Raw genomic sequence first — 19,577 nt, 5'->3', positions numbered from 1 at the left:
ATCTCATTTGTATCCCATTTTAAAAAAAACAGAACTCTCTAAATCAAAAGAATTATCAGGTAAAATACACATTTTAGACGATGAATATGCCAATAACGCTTCAGCTGTATTATACAAGGAAAGGTTGCAGTTACAGTCTATGATTTATTGTCAACCAGCAAAGTTGAGATTCAGCTTTTACAAACAAAGCAACGCTTCTTTGAACAAGGTGACAAACCTGGCAAACTTTTGGCATACCAAGCCCGAGCCGCCAGTGCCTCGAGGCATATACCCAAAATAGCGTTTCCGAATGGGTTAGTCAAAATGGACCCCATGGAAATATGTAATACCTTTTCTTGTTATTACTCGACACTTTACTCATCTGAGATCTCCTCTTGTATTTGGTCAGAGCGTAATTCTCTGGACTGTTTATCATACCCTCAAGTAGACAATGATGTATTTAATAATCTAGGAGCCCCTATAGTGGTTGCCGAGGTCCTAGAGGCTATCAGCTCCAAATCTCCTGGACCGGACGGATACTCCACGGAATTTTTAAAAACATTTTCCAACATGCTAGCTCCTATCCTGGTGAGGGTATTTAATGCTGCGTTCACAAATGGGAGACTACCTTCTACATTCTCTGAAGCATCAATAACCTTGTTGCTTAAGAAGGACAAAGATCCCCTCCATTGTGGCAGTTAGAGGCCCATTTCCCTCCTTAATGTTGACTTCAAAAATTTTATCCAAAGTACTCGCCATTCACCTGCGTCTGGCTTCGTCTCTGGGCGACAGTCTTTTCATAATACTAGAAGAATATTAAACATTACATGCTCCTCATCAGACTGCAACCCGGCCAAAATCATTTCATCATTAGACGCAGAGAAAGCATTTTACCGCATGGAATGGGACTACCTGTTCGTTATTTTACGCAAATTTGGTTTTAGCCCCAACTTCAAATCAAATCATAATCACATTTAATAGCTTGCAGCAGTAGTATTACAGTTCTTAAGATGTAGAGCTAAAATGTGCTGTATTTCTCACTGTATTGCAGGTAAAAGGTCTGACCTTTGTCTAAAGGATGACCGAGATTGCGTTAGGGTTAAAACCAGGTAGTTGACAATATCAGGATACGAAACAGAAAGAAGACTCTCCGGGTAATCATTGATCCAAGATGAGGGAGCCAACTCGTATGGATCTGCACCACCACTAAACCGTAGCTTTTCCAAATATCGGGCCCTTTCCTGCAGACCAAGTGCTTCCCTGTACGCCTTTGTATCTGTACCACACTTTGAGGACCTTTTCTGTGGTTTTGGACATTTATTTATTTATTTATTCAGTTTATTTCCGACATGGTTGCATTCACAGAAGTTTTCTTTTTCTATTTTTTTTTTTGTACATGCCGAAAAAGGAGACAAGAGAAGCAGTTTGCTTATCCAAGTCCCGTCCCCTATTTTGAACACAGAAAATTTACATCAGAGCTTGTCTCTCTGGTCAAACATTCTTTGGTTCTGAACACAATTTCATTTATTTATTTTTTTTGTCCTTTTTTGTGTAGGATTTCTTCTCATCTGTAGTCAGTGTTGTCTTCTTTTTTTTATTTTTTATTCTTCCTCTCCATCGTTGTTCGTGTCATCCTTCTTTCCGGTAGATTTAATTCCTAAACGTTGTTTGTGTTCCTCCAGTTCAAAAGAAAAGTTCATCTTCTTTCTCATTGATGTGTTGATCTCGTATTCTTGCAAAAATGTCTTCCGAGTTTTTTCTTTTATATCTAGCCAAGTTTGCAGCTTGTTTTGTCTCTGCATCAAGGCTATTCCAGCTGGTAATAGCTCTGTTGACAGTGCTGTATTTTCCAATGTTAGATTTAACCCTTTCTTGTATAAACACATTATTATGTCTTAGTTCATAAAGAGTGTGTTTGTATGTGAAACGTTTTTGTATTTGGTATGGGAGTGTTTTTAGTAATGCCCTATATGCGAGAATTTGTGTGTTGTAGTGTATTATTTCTTGCAGTTTTAGGTATTTGGCCTTTTCAAATAGTTCATTTGTGTGTGCGTTGTGTGGTGCCTTATATAAAATCCTAATTGCTTTCTTTTGTAGTTTAAATGAAGGTTCAAGATACGTTTTGTAGGTGTTTCCCCAGATTTCTGAGCAGTAATTTAAATGTGACCCAACAAGGGAAGAATAGATTGTCTTCAGTGATTTGGTATGTAGTATTTGTTGTAATTTCCATAGGATGTAGATGCTTTTGGCAACTTTGTTTTTAACTACTTGTATGTGCTTTTTCCAGGTCAGTTTCTCATCTATCCACACTCCTAGTGCTCTATATTCTTTTACTTGTTCAATTATATCCATGTCTAGTTTCAGTCTAATATTTTCTGTTATTTTTTTATTTCCAAAGCTGATGAATTTTGTTTTACTGACGTTTAGGGCTAGTTTATTTACATTAAGCCATGTTTGGATTTTTGATAGTTCTTTTAATTTTCGATAATTGCGGTAATATTGAAATAGGTCGATAGTTGGTGAAATCTCGTTTGTCTCCACTCTTGTGGATCGGTCTGATTTTTGCGATTTTCATTTGGTCTGGGAAAATACCCTTTTTGAATGAGAGATTGCTGATATATGTTAGCGGTGGTGTTATTTCAGCTGTTACAGTTTTTAGTAGACTCAGTTAGATTATTAACGTCTCTGGATTTTTTTGAATTACAGTTTGTAATGATCGCTTTCACCTCTGCTTCCGTTACTTCTTCAAGTGTTAAATAGTTATCATTCTCTATATTCTCACTGTCAAAATGGTTCCATTTAAGTGTTGGATGTTGATAGATTCCTCTCCCAGTCTCCATTCCAATATTTATAAAGAAATTATTAAGTTCTTCTGCGATTTTTTTCTTATTGTATTCCTTTAAGTTGTTTATTATAAAGGGATCTGTGGCTTCTTCTTTGCTTTTACGCATAGTTATGGAATTTATAATAAGTTTTTGGTTTTTGTTTTTATTCTTTTAATTGTTTTTCCATAATATTCTCTTTTCTTTTCTCTTAGGAGAGTGTTGACTTTGTTTCTGTATTTTTTGTATCGTAGTTCTGTTTTCAATGTTTTATCTTTAAGATATTTTTTTATAGTGTTTTCTTTTTTTGCATGCGTTTGCAAATTTTTTATCAATCCAGGGTATTGTGTTTGTCTTACGGTTGACTGTTATTTGTTTCAAAGGGCAGCATTTACCATTTATTGTAGTTATGTCTGTGAATGTGTCATATGCTCTGTTCACCTCCTGTTTTGTGTAAACCTCCTTCCACGTTTCTTTTCTTATCTGTTGTTTAAAGTTTTCTAGCTGTTTTTCTCCTTCCAGTCTTTTGTATGTTTTTGGTTCTAGTGTTTCTAGGTGGATATTGTCGTTAGTATTAACTATTGTAAATATTGGTAGATGGTCGGAGATGTCATTTATTAATATTCCATTGGTTAGATCTGAATTTTGTATGTTTGTGAAGATGTTATCTATCAGTGTTGAGCTGTGTTTATTAATTCTAGTTGGTTTTGTTATAAGAGGTTTTAGTCCATTTGTGTACATGTAGTTACTGAACCTATTCAAGCTCTTTTTGTTCAATTTACTAAAGTTCTGAAAAAGGATTAAAATAAGTGAATTGTGTAAACCCAATTTAACTTTGTTCTTTCTGTTGTTTCAGTTGCTGAGAGCCAAAAGTGGTGCCTCTTGTCATTTGTTGTGCAGCCCCTAGGTTTGTCTGTCATTCCATCTGGGGTGTTTTCATTATAAAACAAAAAAAAATCCCTGGAATCCCTTAGCACCGGTAAGCCTCAACAATGATCATTTTGTACCAATTTATTTTATTTTATTCTGAACATTTTGTAATAAAATAACCTAAACGGACCATGCCTACTGCTCTAGTAATAGCCGGGCCTGAGTGGCTTGTGTGGATACATTTCACTGTATTTCCTTGGGCAAACTCCCAAGGTGGAGTTGCCAATCTTAATCTTCCCTCATACTCACGCCACATGTAAACTAAAATGACTGGTCATTTTGGACTCCATATGTGGTGCACCTAAAAATATTCAATTCAACTTTATTTGTATAGTACAAATTACAACAAAGTAATAATATTTATTTAGCAATATGACATTCGAACAATGCACAATATAAAATAAAATAACAAAATGTTTAACCTGACCCCACTCATACATTAAATAATAATGTACAGGCCTAAAACTGACTGAGCTTCTGGAAGAGAGTCAAATTAAACACTTTATCAGCTTCTTGGCTTTATTCATTATCCAAGGATGTTCTTGGAGATGCACACACACTATGTACTCTGCATTCTTTGTGTAACCGGGGCAGTGTGGATAATTTCTTGTGCCGTGCTTCAGATTGCTGTGTAGGGGTCCCACGGAACTACAGTGTTGACGTGACACAGAAACATAAAACACACCTACTGCTCTGTCAACTCTGCTTAGAAAACTCTTCAGTGCTCAGATGTATTAAAGCCACCCCTTGAGTCCATGGACAAGTTGGTCTGTTTCCAGACAAGCGCGCACTGACCGTGGTGTTTGCTCGCGTCATCACAACATTGTTACAGCTTGTTTTACGTGTTCAGTTGTTGTGGTAAACTGCTGTGAAGTGTTGCAATGTGCGCGCACTGTGTTTATCTACTGCACTGATGTATATTCTCCTTGCTTTTAAAATGTAATCTCCCTGAGTAATCGCCGTTTTAATAAAAAAAAAAAATACCTGTAATATCTGATTACATGTTTTTTAATGTACTGTAACGGATTACAGTTACATGTTTTTTGTATCCACTTTACGTAACGCCTTTACTTGTAATTCGTTACTCCACAACCCTGGATATTGTGTGATGTGTGCGGTAAACAGTGTAATGTTTGTCTTGTGCAGCTCCGCCTGAAAGATGGATCCAGGGGCCAGCAGCCCAATCGAGATGCCAGCACTTGGCCGACCTTTTGGCCTTGGAATGTTGTACGACTGTCGCAGAGACATAATCATCCCTGGTAGGCAATCACCTACTTTGAAATCACTTTTACCACAACAACAACAACAAAAACAATATTTTGAACTAGGTTTTGACAAATATTGATATCTCAACTTAAGGGTGACAATCAAAAATGGTATTTCAGTTATTTTTGAATATTTATTTAATTAAAATACTTCAAATCTGAACTTGACAATGCATCCTTTAAATTTAAAAAAGCATCAAAACCAATCAGGTAAACTCAAAAGTGCAATGTCGTAAATTTCACATAAAACTCTATTAACTGCGAACTATTTTTTGGCATACCTTGATAGATATATATATAAAAACAAACAATATTTTACAAAACAGCGTGGATCAGGTGATAGAGGTGTCATCTTCTGATTGGGAGGTTGGGGGTTTGATCCCAGTCTATACCTGTCTATGTGTTAAAGTGTCCTTGGGCAAGACACTAAACCCTAAGTTGCTCCCAGTGGTTGACCAGTGAATTGCATGGCAGCTCAGTCTTATTGGTGTGTGAATTGGTGAATGAGTTGATATTGGGTCTACTTCACTGTAGGCATAAAAGCGCTATATAAATCAAGACCATTTACCTAAACTTATATCTATTTTTTTGTTTTTGGACTTTTTGTTGTCTACATCAATTTACTACTAAATTATTTATAAAACCATACAGAATAGTCACCATCAGAGTGCTGTAATAATAATTGTGAAAAACTAAAGGTCCAGTTAGTGTCACTGACAGATGGACAATTCTCGTTTCTGGAGCCTGTTTAAATGAAGAGCTTAGAGAGTTCAATCTACACTCTGCATCCCTCACCCTTACACTGTGTGTTACGCCAAGCCTCTCATTCTCTCAATTTCTGGCTTATGTTTGGTGCCCTGCTCACCATACATGTATCCCCTCCCTTTCACTATATTCAATCAATCAATCAGTCTTTATTTATATTAAATTAAACTACAACTGCAGAAAAACATGATACAGTAATATCAATTCAGCCTGCCTTGGCCTTGGGCCTCACTCCCAGTGGCCTAGTCAACACTTATTATAAAGGTTACAAATCTCTTTCTGTTTATTGGTAAGCTAATAGCGACTCCAAGGTCTGTAAATGCGATTGTTTATAGATGAGACAATGTCCGCTCTCGTGGTTAGGTTATATTATGATTCAGTCCTGTTTATGCAGACTGCAAATTATAACCAGCTATATCAGAATTTGAATCTCTTCCCGTCTATTGAACCAGTAAATGTGACCGATTATAGACAAGCCCATGTCCGCTTGAGCGGTAAGGTTATGATTGGTCAGTATATTGACCAATCAAGTGTCGCTTTTACAAGGAACTTAAAGGTGCAGTATTATGCTATTTTTTTACCCATCTCCATTTGTTCTAAGAACCCCAACAACATAGTATTTGAGGTTTATTTTCCCAAACTCGCCTGTTTTCCAGAGTTTTAGCCCTCTGAAAAGTGACTTTCTGAGCAGTTCTAAAAACGGGCTGTTTTGGCACCTACTTCGGCATATTCATGAGTAGGCGTGTCTGTAGACTCTGACTCCACACAACAGCTGATCACAAGCGATTTTCTTTTGCTATCCACAGACTGTTATTGTTCTCAACCAAAAAACTGCATATGGCTTAATAAGCGGTTATTGTGCTTGTGAGTCAGACAAACACTGCTCTACGGTGTGTGTGTGTGTGCTGCTTCAAACACTCCCCGGAGCTACTACTTCGCTTTTTTCTCCTCACCACTACTTATTACAGAAATGGTCCATTCGAGGTGAAAGTCCACTGTTTTGTCCATTGGGTCAGAAACACATCAGATCATCTCAAAGGCAAAACAATGCGATGTAACGGGTACAAAATATGGAACTGCACTAGGTGCTAAAACGTGGGTGCCCACTTCTCCTCAGGGAGAGGTTAAATGCAGAGAACACATTTCATTTATGTAGCTTTACATATATGACTATAAAGTATACTCTATATTAAACCGCAGTGTTTGTTTTATCTGAGAGATAGTTTGAGACGGAGGAGCTCACGTTCTTTTATTGGGTAGGAGAAGCCAGGATTGTCTGGAGGAGTTTCCGCTAGGTGACGTCTAACCTTGCCTGCAAGATGGATTCTCCTGGTGTTCAGAAACACCAGAATCCATCTTGTCCTGCTCCAACCTTTACCCTCCATTGCGAACCAAACCGGTTCGAACCAATCATAAGGCAGTGTTGTGTTAAGGTCGGGATATCTGGGTGTGACGAAGGCAGAAGCGTTGAAGCAAAACTTGCGCACGTGCAGTTGCGGGGAGAGAACTAGCTGGGCTACCGCTATTAGCATAGCTGTCGATGCAGGAGGATGAATGTGTGAAAGCTGCTATGAACTCAGTTTTAGAAGAATCCAGCATTTCCGTTTTGAAATTGGCTAAAGCAAATCCTTGCCAGGTTACTCACCTGTTTGGAGCTGACTTTTTACAAAATGTGGAAAAATAAAGGATGGAGAAAACCTTTTCAACTCTCGCCCTCTGAATGTGGCAAAAGGGATGTGTACCACTGTAGCAAAACCATTATAAAGTGATTTTTTTTCATCATCCCGCCCCTTTAAAACAAATCAACTCTCATCATTCACTTTAAAGAGCCAGTTATTAGAGCCGTTTCGATCATGCCAGATACATCAGTACAGTAGTCCCTCGTTTATCGCGGGGGTTACGTTCTAAAAATAACCCGCAATTGGCGAAATCCGTAAAGTAGTCAGCTTTATTTTTTACAATTATTATACATGTTTTAGGGCTGTAAAACCCCTCCCCACACATTTCAGACACTTTTATCAGACAGACGTCAACATTGTGGGTTTTGTCGGGGAGAAAACTTGCAAACATACAACACTTCAGAGTGCGAAAGATGAAATATTTCCCCAATTCGCTTCATATGTGTGTCTGAAGCGAAGCACCGCCCATCAGCGGCACATCCAACTCGGTGAGTTTCACTGCCTGCATAAGCAAGGAGCTGCACTCCTTTTTCTCCTCTCATAAACCACCATTGAAAAAAGCCGGTGTGATTAGCGGCTAATGCTATCCTAGCTCAGTGCCAACTTTCAAAGATGAAAACTACAGAGAGAACTTTTACCTGCTACTACCACCCCCTCGCTGATTCCCCTCCACGCCAAATCCTTCCTAGTCCAGTACCGGTTATAAAGGCCGTGTCATACAGCTCCAGGTGATCACACACAGCTTCTACTCCATGGTTGAATGGGTGAACAGACTGGTGTTTGTGTTGACGGCATCATCAACAAAGTCTCTGATTGGCGTTCGTCATGCGAAACAGTTGCAGGAGTTCAATATTTTGAACTCCTGCGAATGTGCGAATACGACAAAAAATTGGGAGCGCGCTTGCACGGCCAACGCTCTTGACGTGCAGATCAGACCGCACCGTAGCCAATCAGGACGCAGAACACAATGCATGTTCATACACTGTAAAAAACACATACATGCAAAGTTGCACTATGAAGAAAATCCGCAAAACACAGAGGCCACGAAAGGTGAACCTTGTTACAGTGAGGGACAACTGTATACTGAATGATGCACATCGGAGGGCTACACCACTGTTTTATTCACAAGATTTGATTTGTTACCGAGTGAAAAAACATGTGTAACCGGTCTTTAAATCATCACAGACGTTTTATCCTTGTTTTGTATATATTTTGTCTATTACTTTTATTTTGGTATGAAATAATGAAAATCTTCACATCTCTCTTGATTCGGCAGGACTAACTCTCTGGGACCGTGATGACTTGCAGAAAAACACAGGAGAAATCACAAAACCCAGCAGTGACTTTGAAATAGTTGCTTCTGAATCGATTGAGGGAAAATCTTCAGCACTAAATGTTGGGGCGTCACTGACTGCGAGTTTCTTGGGAGGATTGATACAGGTTGAGGGCTCAGCCAAATATCTGAATGATAGTAAGACCTCCAAAAACCAGGCCAGAGTGACACTGAAGTACAAAACAACAACAAAGTTCAATGAGCTCTCAATGAATCACCTTGGAAAAGGAAACGTGAAGCATCCCTATGTATTGGACAACAAGGAAGCAACACACGTAGTTACCGGGATTCTTTATGGAGCACAAGCTTTCTTTGTGTTCGATCGTGAGACAACTGCAAATGAAAATCACCAAGACATTGAGGGTATCCTTAAGGTGATAATAAAAAAAATCCCATCACTTTCCATAGGGGATGAAGGTTCCGTCAAACTGAAAAGTAAAGAAAAAGAAAATGCTGATAAATTCTCATGCAAATTCTACGGGGACTATTGCCTTAATAAAACTCCTACAACTTTTCAAGATGCAATAGAGGTCTACAAGAGCCTGCCACAATTACTGGGAGCCAATGGAGAAAATGCTGTCCCAGTCAAAGTCTGGCTATTGCCATTGACAAGCTTGGATTCCAATGCAGTCAAACACGTCCGTCAGATAAGCATAAGATTAGTTCAAGAGACACAAAGTGTTCTGGAAGACTTCAACGAGCTGGAGATGAGGTACAATGATGCAGTGGGATCTTCCACTGCTCAGTATTTCCCACAGATCAACAAGAATCTAAGAAGTTTCAGAAAAATGTGCTCTGAGTTCAAGCTGGACTTACAACAAAAGTTAGCAACAAAACTTCCTTTGATTAGAGGAGGCGGGGCAGAGGAGGCTGAGCTCGCAGATATCCTTATTAAGAGACATGCATCTCCCTTTAACAGCAAAAGCCTGAGTGAGTGGATGGACTGCAAAGAGAAAGAAATATGTACGCTAAAATCTCTCACCAACAAAATGAAAAATACTAAGGTCATCTCCAGTCAGAGCAATCCACATGAGGAGCTTTTCAATGTGGAGCATGCCGTCTGCTTTGTCTTCACCTCTCTGGGGAGAGATGAACCTTATCTGTCAGATTTATCAAACTACTTAAAAGGAAAAACCAAATCAGCTGATCAAGACCCTCACACTAGAGATGTGGAGCAGGAGCAGTGGTTCCAGTCATACAAACTTGCAGATGAAATGATGAAGCAGGTAAAGCTGTTCAGTGACTTTGCAGAAGCCAACAAAGAAAATAAGAACATCAAGTTTCTGGCACTGAGTTTAACAAATGAGTCAAAGACAGGTTCAAGTATCTACCTTTACAAAGAAGGCCTTTCAGTCACTGAGGACTTTAAGCCATCTTCGAAGCCTGAGGCAGTAACAGTTGCTGACATCAGTCACAACAGTGTGATGCTGAAGATCTCTCCTCCTAGGTTTGGAGCAGAAAACATAATATCCTATTCAGTGGAGTACTGTGTCAGTGGAGAAGATGACTGGGAAAAGAGTGAATCCAAAGCTGAAGAAGTCCCAGTGAGTGGTCTGAGGCCAAACACAGAGTATCTGTTTAGGTGCAGAACAGTGACCTCAGTGGGGGTTGGACCCGCCAATGAAGTCAGTGCTCGCACTTTCCCCTGCAGCCCTCCTGTCAAGCTTTGTGTGGAAGCAAACTCACATAAGATATCAGTTAGCTGGGAAAAACCTGCAGAGCTCGGACAGGATGTGCTGATACTAAGCTACATTGTAGAGTATGCTACATCAACCAATGGTGAACAAGTAGAAGACAACCAGTGGAAGCAGACAATGGCCACCAGTGAAAGCACAATCCTAACTGGGCTTCAAGCTGAGACAAAGTACATCATCAGGGTTACCTGTGATTGCGGTGCTGATGGCAGAAGCAAACCCAGTGTCATTCTTAACACCAGTACAGCAAAGCGTGAAAATGCACACCTAGTTGAATACCTAAAACACTGTGAAAAGATTGGAACTTCAAATTTACCCCAAATTTTTAAGATTCCTCTAGAAGAAGAAGATATGGAGATCGATGGCTGTCGTAAGTTTACCTTTGGCAAAGAGAACATGAGACAGAAACGCACAATCATGCTTCTTGGAGCGACTGGATCAGGAAAAACCACCCTCATCAATGGAATGATCAACCACATTGTTGGTGTAGGGTGGCAAGATGAATTTAGATTGATTATTGGGGATAAATTAAAGTCTCAGGCTCACGGCCAGACATCTGAGGTCACTGTGTACAAAATCAACCACCAGGATGGTTTTACAGTCCCTTTCTCCCTGACCATTGTGGACACACCAGGGTTTGGTGATACGAGAGGCATTGACAGAGACAGGGAGATCATAGAGCAGCTACGTACGCTCTTCTCCTCTGATTATGGAGTCAATGAAATTGACGGCATTTGTTTTGTGGCCCAGGCCTCTTTGGCGCGACTCACTGCGACACAGATATACGTGTTTGATTCTGTGCTCTCCATCTTTGGCAAAGATGTGGCAGAAAATATTCTGATCATGGTGACATTTGCAGATGGCCAATGCCTACCGGTTTTGGAGGCAATCAATGAATCAGGTGTCCCATGTCCAAAAAACAAAGACAACCTGCCACTCCACTTTAGATTTAACAATTCAGCCTTGTTTGCACACAACAAATCTGCACAGAATTATGATGATGATGATGAAAATGAAGATCGAGGCTTTGATAAGATGTTCTGGGAGATGGGAACCAAAAGCATGAATAGGTTCTTTGCTGCTCTGAATCTCATACAAACCAAAAGCCTGAAACTGACAAACGAAGTCCTCAAGGGACAGCAACAGCTTGAGGTCTCAGTGGAACAATTGCAGGTGCAGGTCAGACTCGGCTTAGAAAAGCTAGAGGAGTTAAAGGAAACAAGGGAGAAGCTTAAAGAGCATGAGGCTGAGATCCACAGGAATAAAGACTTTGAGTTTGAGGTCACTGTTCAAAAGCCGTATCAGGAGGACATATCTGGCACTGGGAACTTTATCACCAACTGTCAGCAGTGCCAGGTCACCTGCCACTATCCATGTAACATTCCGAATGATGCAGAGAAAAGTGGCTGTTCGGCTATGGGAGAAAATGGCTACTGCAATCAGTGCCCCAGCAAGTGTTACTGGAATGTTCACTTCAACCAGAAGTACAGATGGCATTACAATGAGGTGAAAGAGAAAAGAAATGTGGAGGAGCTGAAGAAAAAGTACCAGAAAGCCTCAGGGGAGAAGATTACTGTCCAGGGGCTGGTAGACAAGATGAAGGTTGAGTACGAAGAAGTACAGAAATGGGTGGTGGTTTTAATGGAGCAATCTGCAAAGTGTCTGAACCGACTGAAAGAGATCGCTCTGAGACCCAACCCTCTGTCCACTCCAGAGTACATAGAGATGCTGATTGAAGGAGAGAAGAAGGAAGGAAAGCCTGGCTGGAAGCAACGAGTCCATGCTCTGAACTCCATGAAAGAAAAAGCTGAGTTAATGGCTAAAGTAGAGAAGAATGAAAAACTCCTGTGAAAATACTGTCAGTGGACGACCCTCATGCAAATAAAAGTGTTCACAGGTTGAGTGAGATGAAAAAACCTCAACGTGAAGTCACATGTTGCTGAAGTTTCCCTTTTTTTTTACATTTAAAAGATTTACATTCACATATAACACATTTTTGTTTACCTTTGCTCGATTCATCATTCCGCTTTCAAACTTGAAAATGTGTTTGATGATAGATAGTTATACTCGGATACTGTTTTTTTTCCTTCATTACAGCTTTAGATTGAAATATAAGCTTATAAATACTTTCATTGGGACTTCCTGTATTAATGTTGACATGTAAAGCGATGTAACTTCATGCAGTCGACTAATATTTAACCTTTTACCATTTTAAAATCAACATGATATAATGACATTGAAGAAATAGCTCGTCATTTACTCGTCTTTTTTTATATACATTTTCTGTAAAAGCATTAATTGTTGTTTGGTGTTGTAAAGTTGCTCTGTCTATTGACTGGCTGATGGAAATCAGCCACTGGTGGCAGTGAGTGGGAGGATCCAGTTTGTGATTGACAGATTAAATAGGAGATATAATGCTATTAACATCTTACATATTCTGTATGATATGTAAACATTTAAAATAAAGCAAACTCTTTTGCTTCTGACGAAAACAGTATGTTCTTAATGTGGGTTTTTGAGTGCTGGGCAACAAATAATTCTTTTAATTTGATTAATCACATGATTTACCTGCTTCTAACCATTAACATTCTCAAATTAAATGTTGGAAATAGGTTAACTACTTTAAAAATAACTGTATTATCCAATATTATTCAGGGGTAGGCCTACTCTTTACATATATGTTTTGGAACCTACAATATTGAACTATCTTAAGGATATTTAGAGATCAGTAGTTGCTCATTTCTAAATGTGCCCAGCAATAGTTATTTCAAAAAAATTGCTAAAATGCTAATAACAGTTCTAGATTTGGCCACAGCGTAGCTATACAAGTTAGGCCAAGTTGGTCATTTATACTCTATACTTCAATCTAGTAATGTTAGTAATTTAGTTAGTGTTTGCTACTTTTCCTTTTTTTTGCTACAATGACTGTCAAAGAAGAGAGGGCTTACTTTGTCTGGTGGCAGGGCATGTGTATTGGGTGTGACCAAACTCATTACACTGATAACAACGTATGTCGGGCTTGGATGCAGAAAAAAATTTCTTATTGCCATTTGGTCGACTAGGGGAAGGTTGTCTAGAGCTAGACTGATGTCTGACCTGAGAATGACCACTCCCCTCACCCCCATTGGACTTACGTCTGGCAAAGCTGTTGTCTCGGCCCAAGGTGGTTTGTCTCGATCCCGTTCCTGTTCTGGCTGAGAGGAAAACCTCTGCAAGACGGGCAGCCTCCTCTGCAGACCTTGGGTCCCGTTCTCGGATCCAGACTTCAAGCTCAGGTCCCACCATTCTCAAAAACTGCTCCAGTATTAACATCTGAGATGTCTTTAACTGTGGAAGTCTCTGGCCTTGTCCATTTATTGAACAGATCCTACAGCCGCACATAGAGTTCACGGGGGGATTCACCTTGGTTGATGTCCAGGGAACGAAACCGTCACCTATAGGTGTCAGCTGTAATCTCATATTTGGCCAAAATGACATCTTTTAGTTTATCATAGTCTTCCGTGTCAGCAATATCCATGTGGACATAAGCACTCCGTGCCTTACCAGTGAGTAGAGGGATCAGCTGGATAGCCCACTCTTCTTTTGGCCAACGGCAGACAGTAGCAATCCTTTCAAACGTCGTCAAATAATGTTCAATATCCTCACTATGAGAGAGAGGTAACAGCTTTGGCTCACGTTGGAGGCTAGGTGTCCTCCCTGGGGTAGGTTGCTGTAGCTCCTCCTGCTGCTGGAGTTGGTTTGGAGCTCCACGATGATAATCAATGTCATCATTGTGTCCATCTGGACCAAGAACTCTGTTCTCATAGTCCTCTTTTAATTCTCTCATCTGTGCTTGAATCTAAGTAAACTGGTGTTGCATACTCCTCCATCTTTGGTCTTGGCGTCCAGACTCCTTCTCCATCTGCTGGTCCCTTGATGCCTGGGAATGGACCAGAGATTTGACCAAGTTTGTCAACTCCTCCAACCCGTCCGGGCTGCTGGCTGCTGATGCACCTTGCCGCTCTGCTGAGGTAGCTGGTTCACCATCATCTGGCTCCACCATCAGCTCCCCTTTCTTTCCTCTGGTCATGGTTCCTCCTTAAAGTCCTGTTGCATCCCACTTCTGACACCACTTGTCAAAGAACAGCCGTAGCAGTGGAGGCAATCAATGAGGCAACCAGGCTCCAGAGTTTTGATGCATCAGGTTTTTGTCTTTTTATTTTCCATTGGCACCACAAGCACAGTGCATTTCAATCTCCACACCACACCACTGAACAGAATGGAGGTCCCTATATACAGGTGCATCCTTAATTAGCCTGTACCAAGCATAGGGTGACATTTGATTTACATATTAAAAGTACAACATAAATATTTACACAAATAATTCTTAACAGACACAATCATAAACAATAACCCTCTATTAATATAATTACCCTTATTCAGATCCCCTAAATGATTAAACTAATTATTTACATTGATTTTTAAACATCAAGCTCCCCTGTTCCTTAGTCCCTCTTGGTCTCTCCCACCTGGAACTATAAAAAGGTGTCCAAAGCCCCCAGGGAATTCTTTCACCAGGACACCACAGGAAAGAGGAAGAGACCTTGCACAGGTAAGCATTGCTGTATATTGCATTTCAATCACACCCAGAATAAGAGAACATATTTAATGGTTTTATCTATCATGTCACTGCTAAGTTATTTATCAATTATCTTAAAATGTATTTTCTGTTTTTATCACTAGATGAATGCTGAAACCCTGTGGCCTGAACCATGTGCTTCATCACCTGTCCTCATGATGTCAATTTAAACAAATTCATTAAATCAATACAACCAAATGTGTCTTCTTAATGTCATTAAGCACTGCCAGTCTGTTCACACAATTTACCATGTATACATTATAACAGTCCATGTGTAACGTCACCTCGTCGTTACATTTGATAACACAGTTTTTAACTCTGTGTGTGTCTTTTTTAGACACCAGAAAGTGATCCAACCGCGAGTAGCTTCCATGCACTTGTGACATAAAGGTGAAATCTTTCACTTTTGGGTGAAGGTGTCGCCATACATCTATCAACCCTAATTCCTTCATCATATTCATTAAACTTTTAGACATTCTACTTTGAGGTTTTGAGGATAATGGTAATTTATCTATTCTATTATTCAGTACACAGTTTAAGTCTCCACCCATTAACAGCACACCTTCCCCATTATCTGCTACCAAATTTGCAAGCTTTTTGAAAAATGTTGGACAATCTTCATTTGGTGCATAGGCATTCAAAAGAGTTAATTTACAGCCAGCAATCCTTCCTATGACCATAACATAACGAACCTTTGCATCCTGGAAAACTTTTTCACAGTGAAAGTATACAGATCCATTAAATAGTATAGCTACACCTCTCTTTGTGCATTTCCCATAAGAACTACTGTAAACCTGATCCACCCATTCTCCTTTTAATTTTTGGTGTTCTGTTGCTGTAAGGTGTGTTTCTTGAAGTAAAGCTATAGAGCACTGCATTTTCTTCAACTGCCCAAGTATCTTTTTTCTTTTAACTGGGTTGTTTATTTCCTTTATGTTATAGGTAATTAAATTAAGTAATGCCATCATTATATTTATACTGAATAATGTAAAACAGCCTCTCACAAGCGTCTGTTAGACAAAAAGAAATAAAATAATTTAACTCCAAATATACAAAGTTAAACAAAAAGAATTTTACAACCCATCTCAGATAAAACAGAACAGTAATATTATAGACATAGAACAGAACTTCCACATTTCCAGTCAGACACAAGAAATAAACTATAACCATGTCTGACCCCCGGTGATAATGGGACAGAGAGTTGTGACCTAATCCCTCTGTGGAGAAAAGCACACAATGTGCAACAATGAACCAATATTACACTAGCCTGTAAGAAAGGTCTTAGTGAGTGTGAACCACTCATGTAAACGTCAAGAGTCCATCAGATGATCTTCTATTCTTTTTTTTTTTTGTTTTTTTTTTATTTCCCTCTCCATTGCTCTTGCTTTGTGACAACTTACATTTTTATTATGTATTATGCTATTATTACTTTCAGTCTATGCATTGTTCATACACGCTCAACAATATGTATACCTTTAGCAGTCATCTTCTTCCAGAATCATGGACTTCAAGTCGTCTATCGCCAGCATGCTGGTTCTCTTCCTCTTTGCGCTGATGTTCCATCCTCCAGTCAGTTTCTCCTCGATGCGCGATGAATTATTTTTAAGATATCTACTACATTCAATTGTACTTTAATTCCTTTCAATTTTTAAACCATCTGTCTTCTTTTTAAATCATATTTCTGACAGTGTACTGTATAATAACATGTTCCACTGTCCACAGTATTCACATCTGCCTGTGTTATGTTTTCCTATTTTAAACAATGTACTGTTTAATCCAGTGTGTCCAAATTATAGTCTAGATCTGGGGTTCTGAACTGGTCTCACCCTGGGACCCACATTTTGCCACAGTCATTAAATCGCGACCCGCGATTTGTATTAAAATGTATGGTCTGCTGTCTGAATGACTGTACTGTAAACTTATGACTGATTAATTTGAATCTGAACAAAATAACTGACTGTAGGGGTCTTGTGTTTATCCACTGTACTGCTAATAATATTGCGATGACCCCTCACTGATTCTTTTCCCCACTTTAATTTGAAATTCCGGCACAACAAATGAAACCCCGACTTTGCCGACTATGTTTTTTGATGCATCATTCTGAATAGATGTGGACATAACTATGGTACCCATCAATATAACTCTGTATGAAGTGTGAGTTAAAATGTCCTTATTCTTCTTTTCTAATAATGTTAGATCTATTGTTGCTTCAGGCAGTGTCCAGGTTTTTATTACCGGTAAGGTTAATATTGGATTAATATTCAATTCATTAACTTTGAGTTCTGCTGCTTTCTGTGTCACTGTCCATCCAAAGCTATTTGTTTTCTTCTTCTCCTTCTCCCAGCAAGGTTTTAAAGTTTTCTGTGTTGGATGATCCTAACTATGGCCCTGCAAACAGGATAGTCCAGTAAAGTCACTGGTAGCTGAGTCCTTCTCATTTCTAAAGGCATTTCTCCCATCTCAACTTGTAATGCTTCTGTTGGTGTCATTTTGAAAGCACTTGTACACAATCTGAATGCCTGATATTGTATAACATCTAATTGTTTTATAGTTGTATTTGCTGCTGATCTACAGGTCAGCTGATGTTGCTGGCCATTTCTTTTTACATTTATTAGGGCCGTGGGGCCCTAAGCAGCCACTTAATCCACTTAGTGGTAGGTGTATTCATGTTTATGTGTGAAACATAGACATGCATTTTCATTGTGAAAAAAAGTTTTATATATATATATATAGATGAGCTTTATCGATGTGAAAAAAAATCTTATTCGAATTTTAAATGTTAAAAGAAATTAGACAACCTGCATTTTTTAATATTTTCAATGTAAAAAATAAATAAATAAAATTCATTTTTAATGTGAACGGCAGATTATATGTACATTTCCTCTTCTTTATTTTGTAGGCAGTGTCTTTGAATGTGTTTCAAACAAGATCAATGTACAAGTGTTGCCATCTAATGTGTGAACCCATGGTTTTCGTTGTTTCACATTATAATGTACATTCTTTCATTTTTAATGTTTTCTCCTAAATGGCCTCCCAAACCTCCCATACACTGCCATTTAATTTCTATATTTTGAAATGACGTGCTAAGTCAGCTGCTTTTTCTTGACAATTCTGTGCAAAAAGTGAGTTGTTAATGTTGCAATGTTTTTATTTGTTCTCTACATTTGTACACTTATAATAAACGTTTCAAATAGTTCCGAAAAAAGAAAGAAAAAAAAAGCTAACCTGTTTTCCGGATTAGGTCACGTGGCGTTCTGCATATACCCTATTTCGAACACGGCAGTGGCTATCTGTATGGTTGCCATATCAATATACCGGCATTCTATCCGTATGCAGCGCCCTGTATAATTTATCTGTTTTTATTGTTTATATGTGATATTTAAAATCTTGTTTCTCGAGGTGACAATTTCAAATGAACTTATCCTCAAGTACAAGTAAATTTTCATCTTTAAACTCTTAGAACTAGAACTCAATATATAGTTAGTCAACTGTGTGAAGTTCACATCATCAATCAAGAGAAGTCACACTATATTATTAAAAAAAAAAAGTACGGTAAATTCTTTGACATTACGTCCGAGAAGCTACATTGTTTCCATTTTTTCTCCACTCAAACTTGTTTCTTCATTAGGGTAAGGTTATTGCTCAAAGCTAAAAAATAAAAAAAATAACAATGAGAGACTAGCTTTTAATAATATCATCTGTAGTTTTTATAGTTTACGAGGAAAATCTATGTTATCCATCTATTTTCCAACCCGCTTGCTCTTTTTCAATCACGGGGGTCTGCTGTTGCCACCTCCAGTTGTTATCGGGCGCTAGCCGGGGTACACCCTAGAAAGGGTGTCAGCCCATCACAGCCTGTACAAGGATGCAGAGGATGCTGGAATCTATCCCAGCAGACATATGGCATAAGGCAGTGTAATACCCCCTGGGTAGGACGCCAGTCTATCTTGATAGGGACAAGTTAGAGGCCACCAACTGGGACTTGAACCCACGATCACTAAACTAAGAAGCAGTGATGCTCACCAGTTTGCCACAGAGTGACATACCCAGTTACATCTAAAAATACTTGGGATCAAAGACTGTGTAAAACTGGATAAAAGCCTAAATCATCATAGCAAAACAAAGTAAAAAAAAGTAACAAACACTAACTAAATTACTAACACTGTACTAGATTAAAATAAAGAGTATAAATTACCAACTTGGCCAAATCTAGAACTGTTATTAGCATTTTAGCAAACCTTTTGAAATAACTATTGCTGGTCACATCCAGGAATTATCAACTACTTAACTCTAATAATCCTTAAGATGGTTCAATATTGTACTTTTCTAAACTTGTAAGGAGGCCTACCCCTGAATAAGATTGGATAACAAAATTAATTTCAAAGTAATTTAACTATTTCAAACATTTCATGTGAGAAGGTTAATGGTTAAAAGCAAGTTAATCAAGGCAAATCATGTTATTAATCAAATTAAAATTTTATTGTTTCCTAGC

At 38.8% G+C, this 19,577-nt stretch overlaps 1 protein-coding gene across 5 annotated transcripts in view; it reads left to right on the top strand.

Annotated features, from left to right (window-relative positions):
• The window catches only part of LOC114479060 (uncharacterized), a 30,940-nt gene extending 15,657 nt beyond the window's left edge, over positions 1-15,283 (top strand). For 2 of the 5 annotated variants that reach the window (XM_028472501.1, XM_028472504.1), the window contains 2 exons: positions 4,878-4,990; positions 8,717-14,839. In XM_028472501.1, the coding sequence (XP_028328302.1) occupies positions 4,891-4,990; positions 8,717-12,318 (3,702 nt within the window). In that variant the 5' untranslated portion in view covers positions 4,878-4,890 and the 3' untranslated portion in view covers positions 12,319-14,839. Of the gene's footprint in view, positions 1-3,657; positions 3,781-4,877; positions 4,991-8,716; positions 15,059-15,189 lie in introns of those variants that run through there. The other 3 variants (XR_003675940.1, XM_028472502.1, XM_028472500.1) reach the window with 3 other exon arrangements.
• Positions 15,284-19,577: the final 4,294 nt, after the last annotated feature.

Source organism: Gouania willdenowi, chromosome 17 (genome assembly GCF_900634775.1).
Source record: "Gouania willdenowi chromosome 17, fGouWil2.1, whole genome shotgun sequence".
NCBI classification, from domain to species: domain Eukaryota; kingdom Metazoa; phylum Chordata; class Actinopteri; order Blenniiformes; family Gobiesocidae; genus Gouania; species Gouania willdenowi.
Note: the sequence above shows the minus strand (reverse complement) of the source record. Positions and strands in the feature narration are given on the sequence as shown.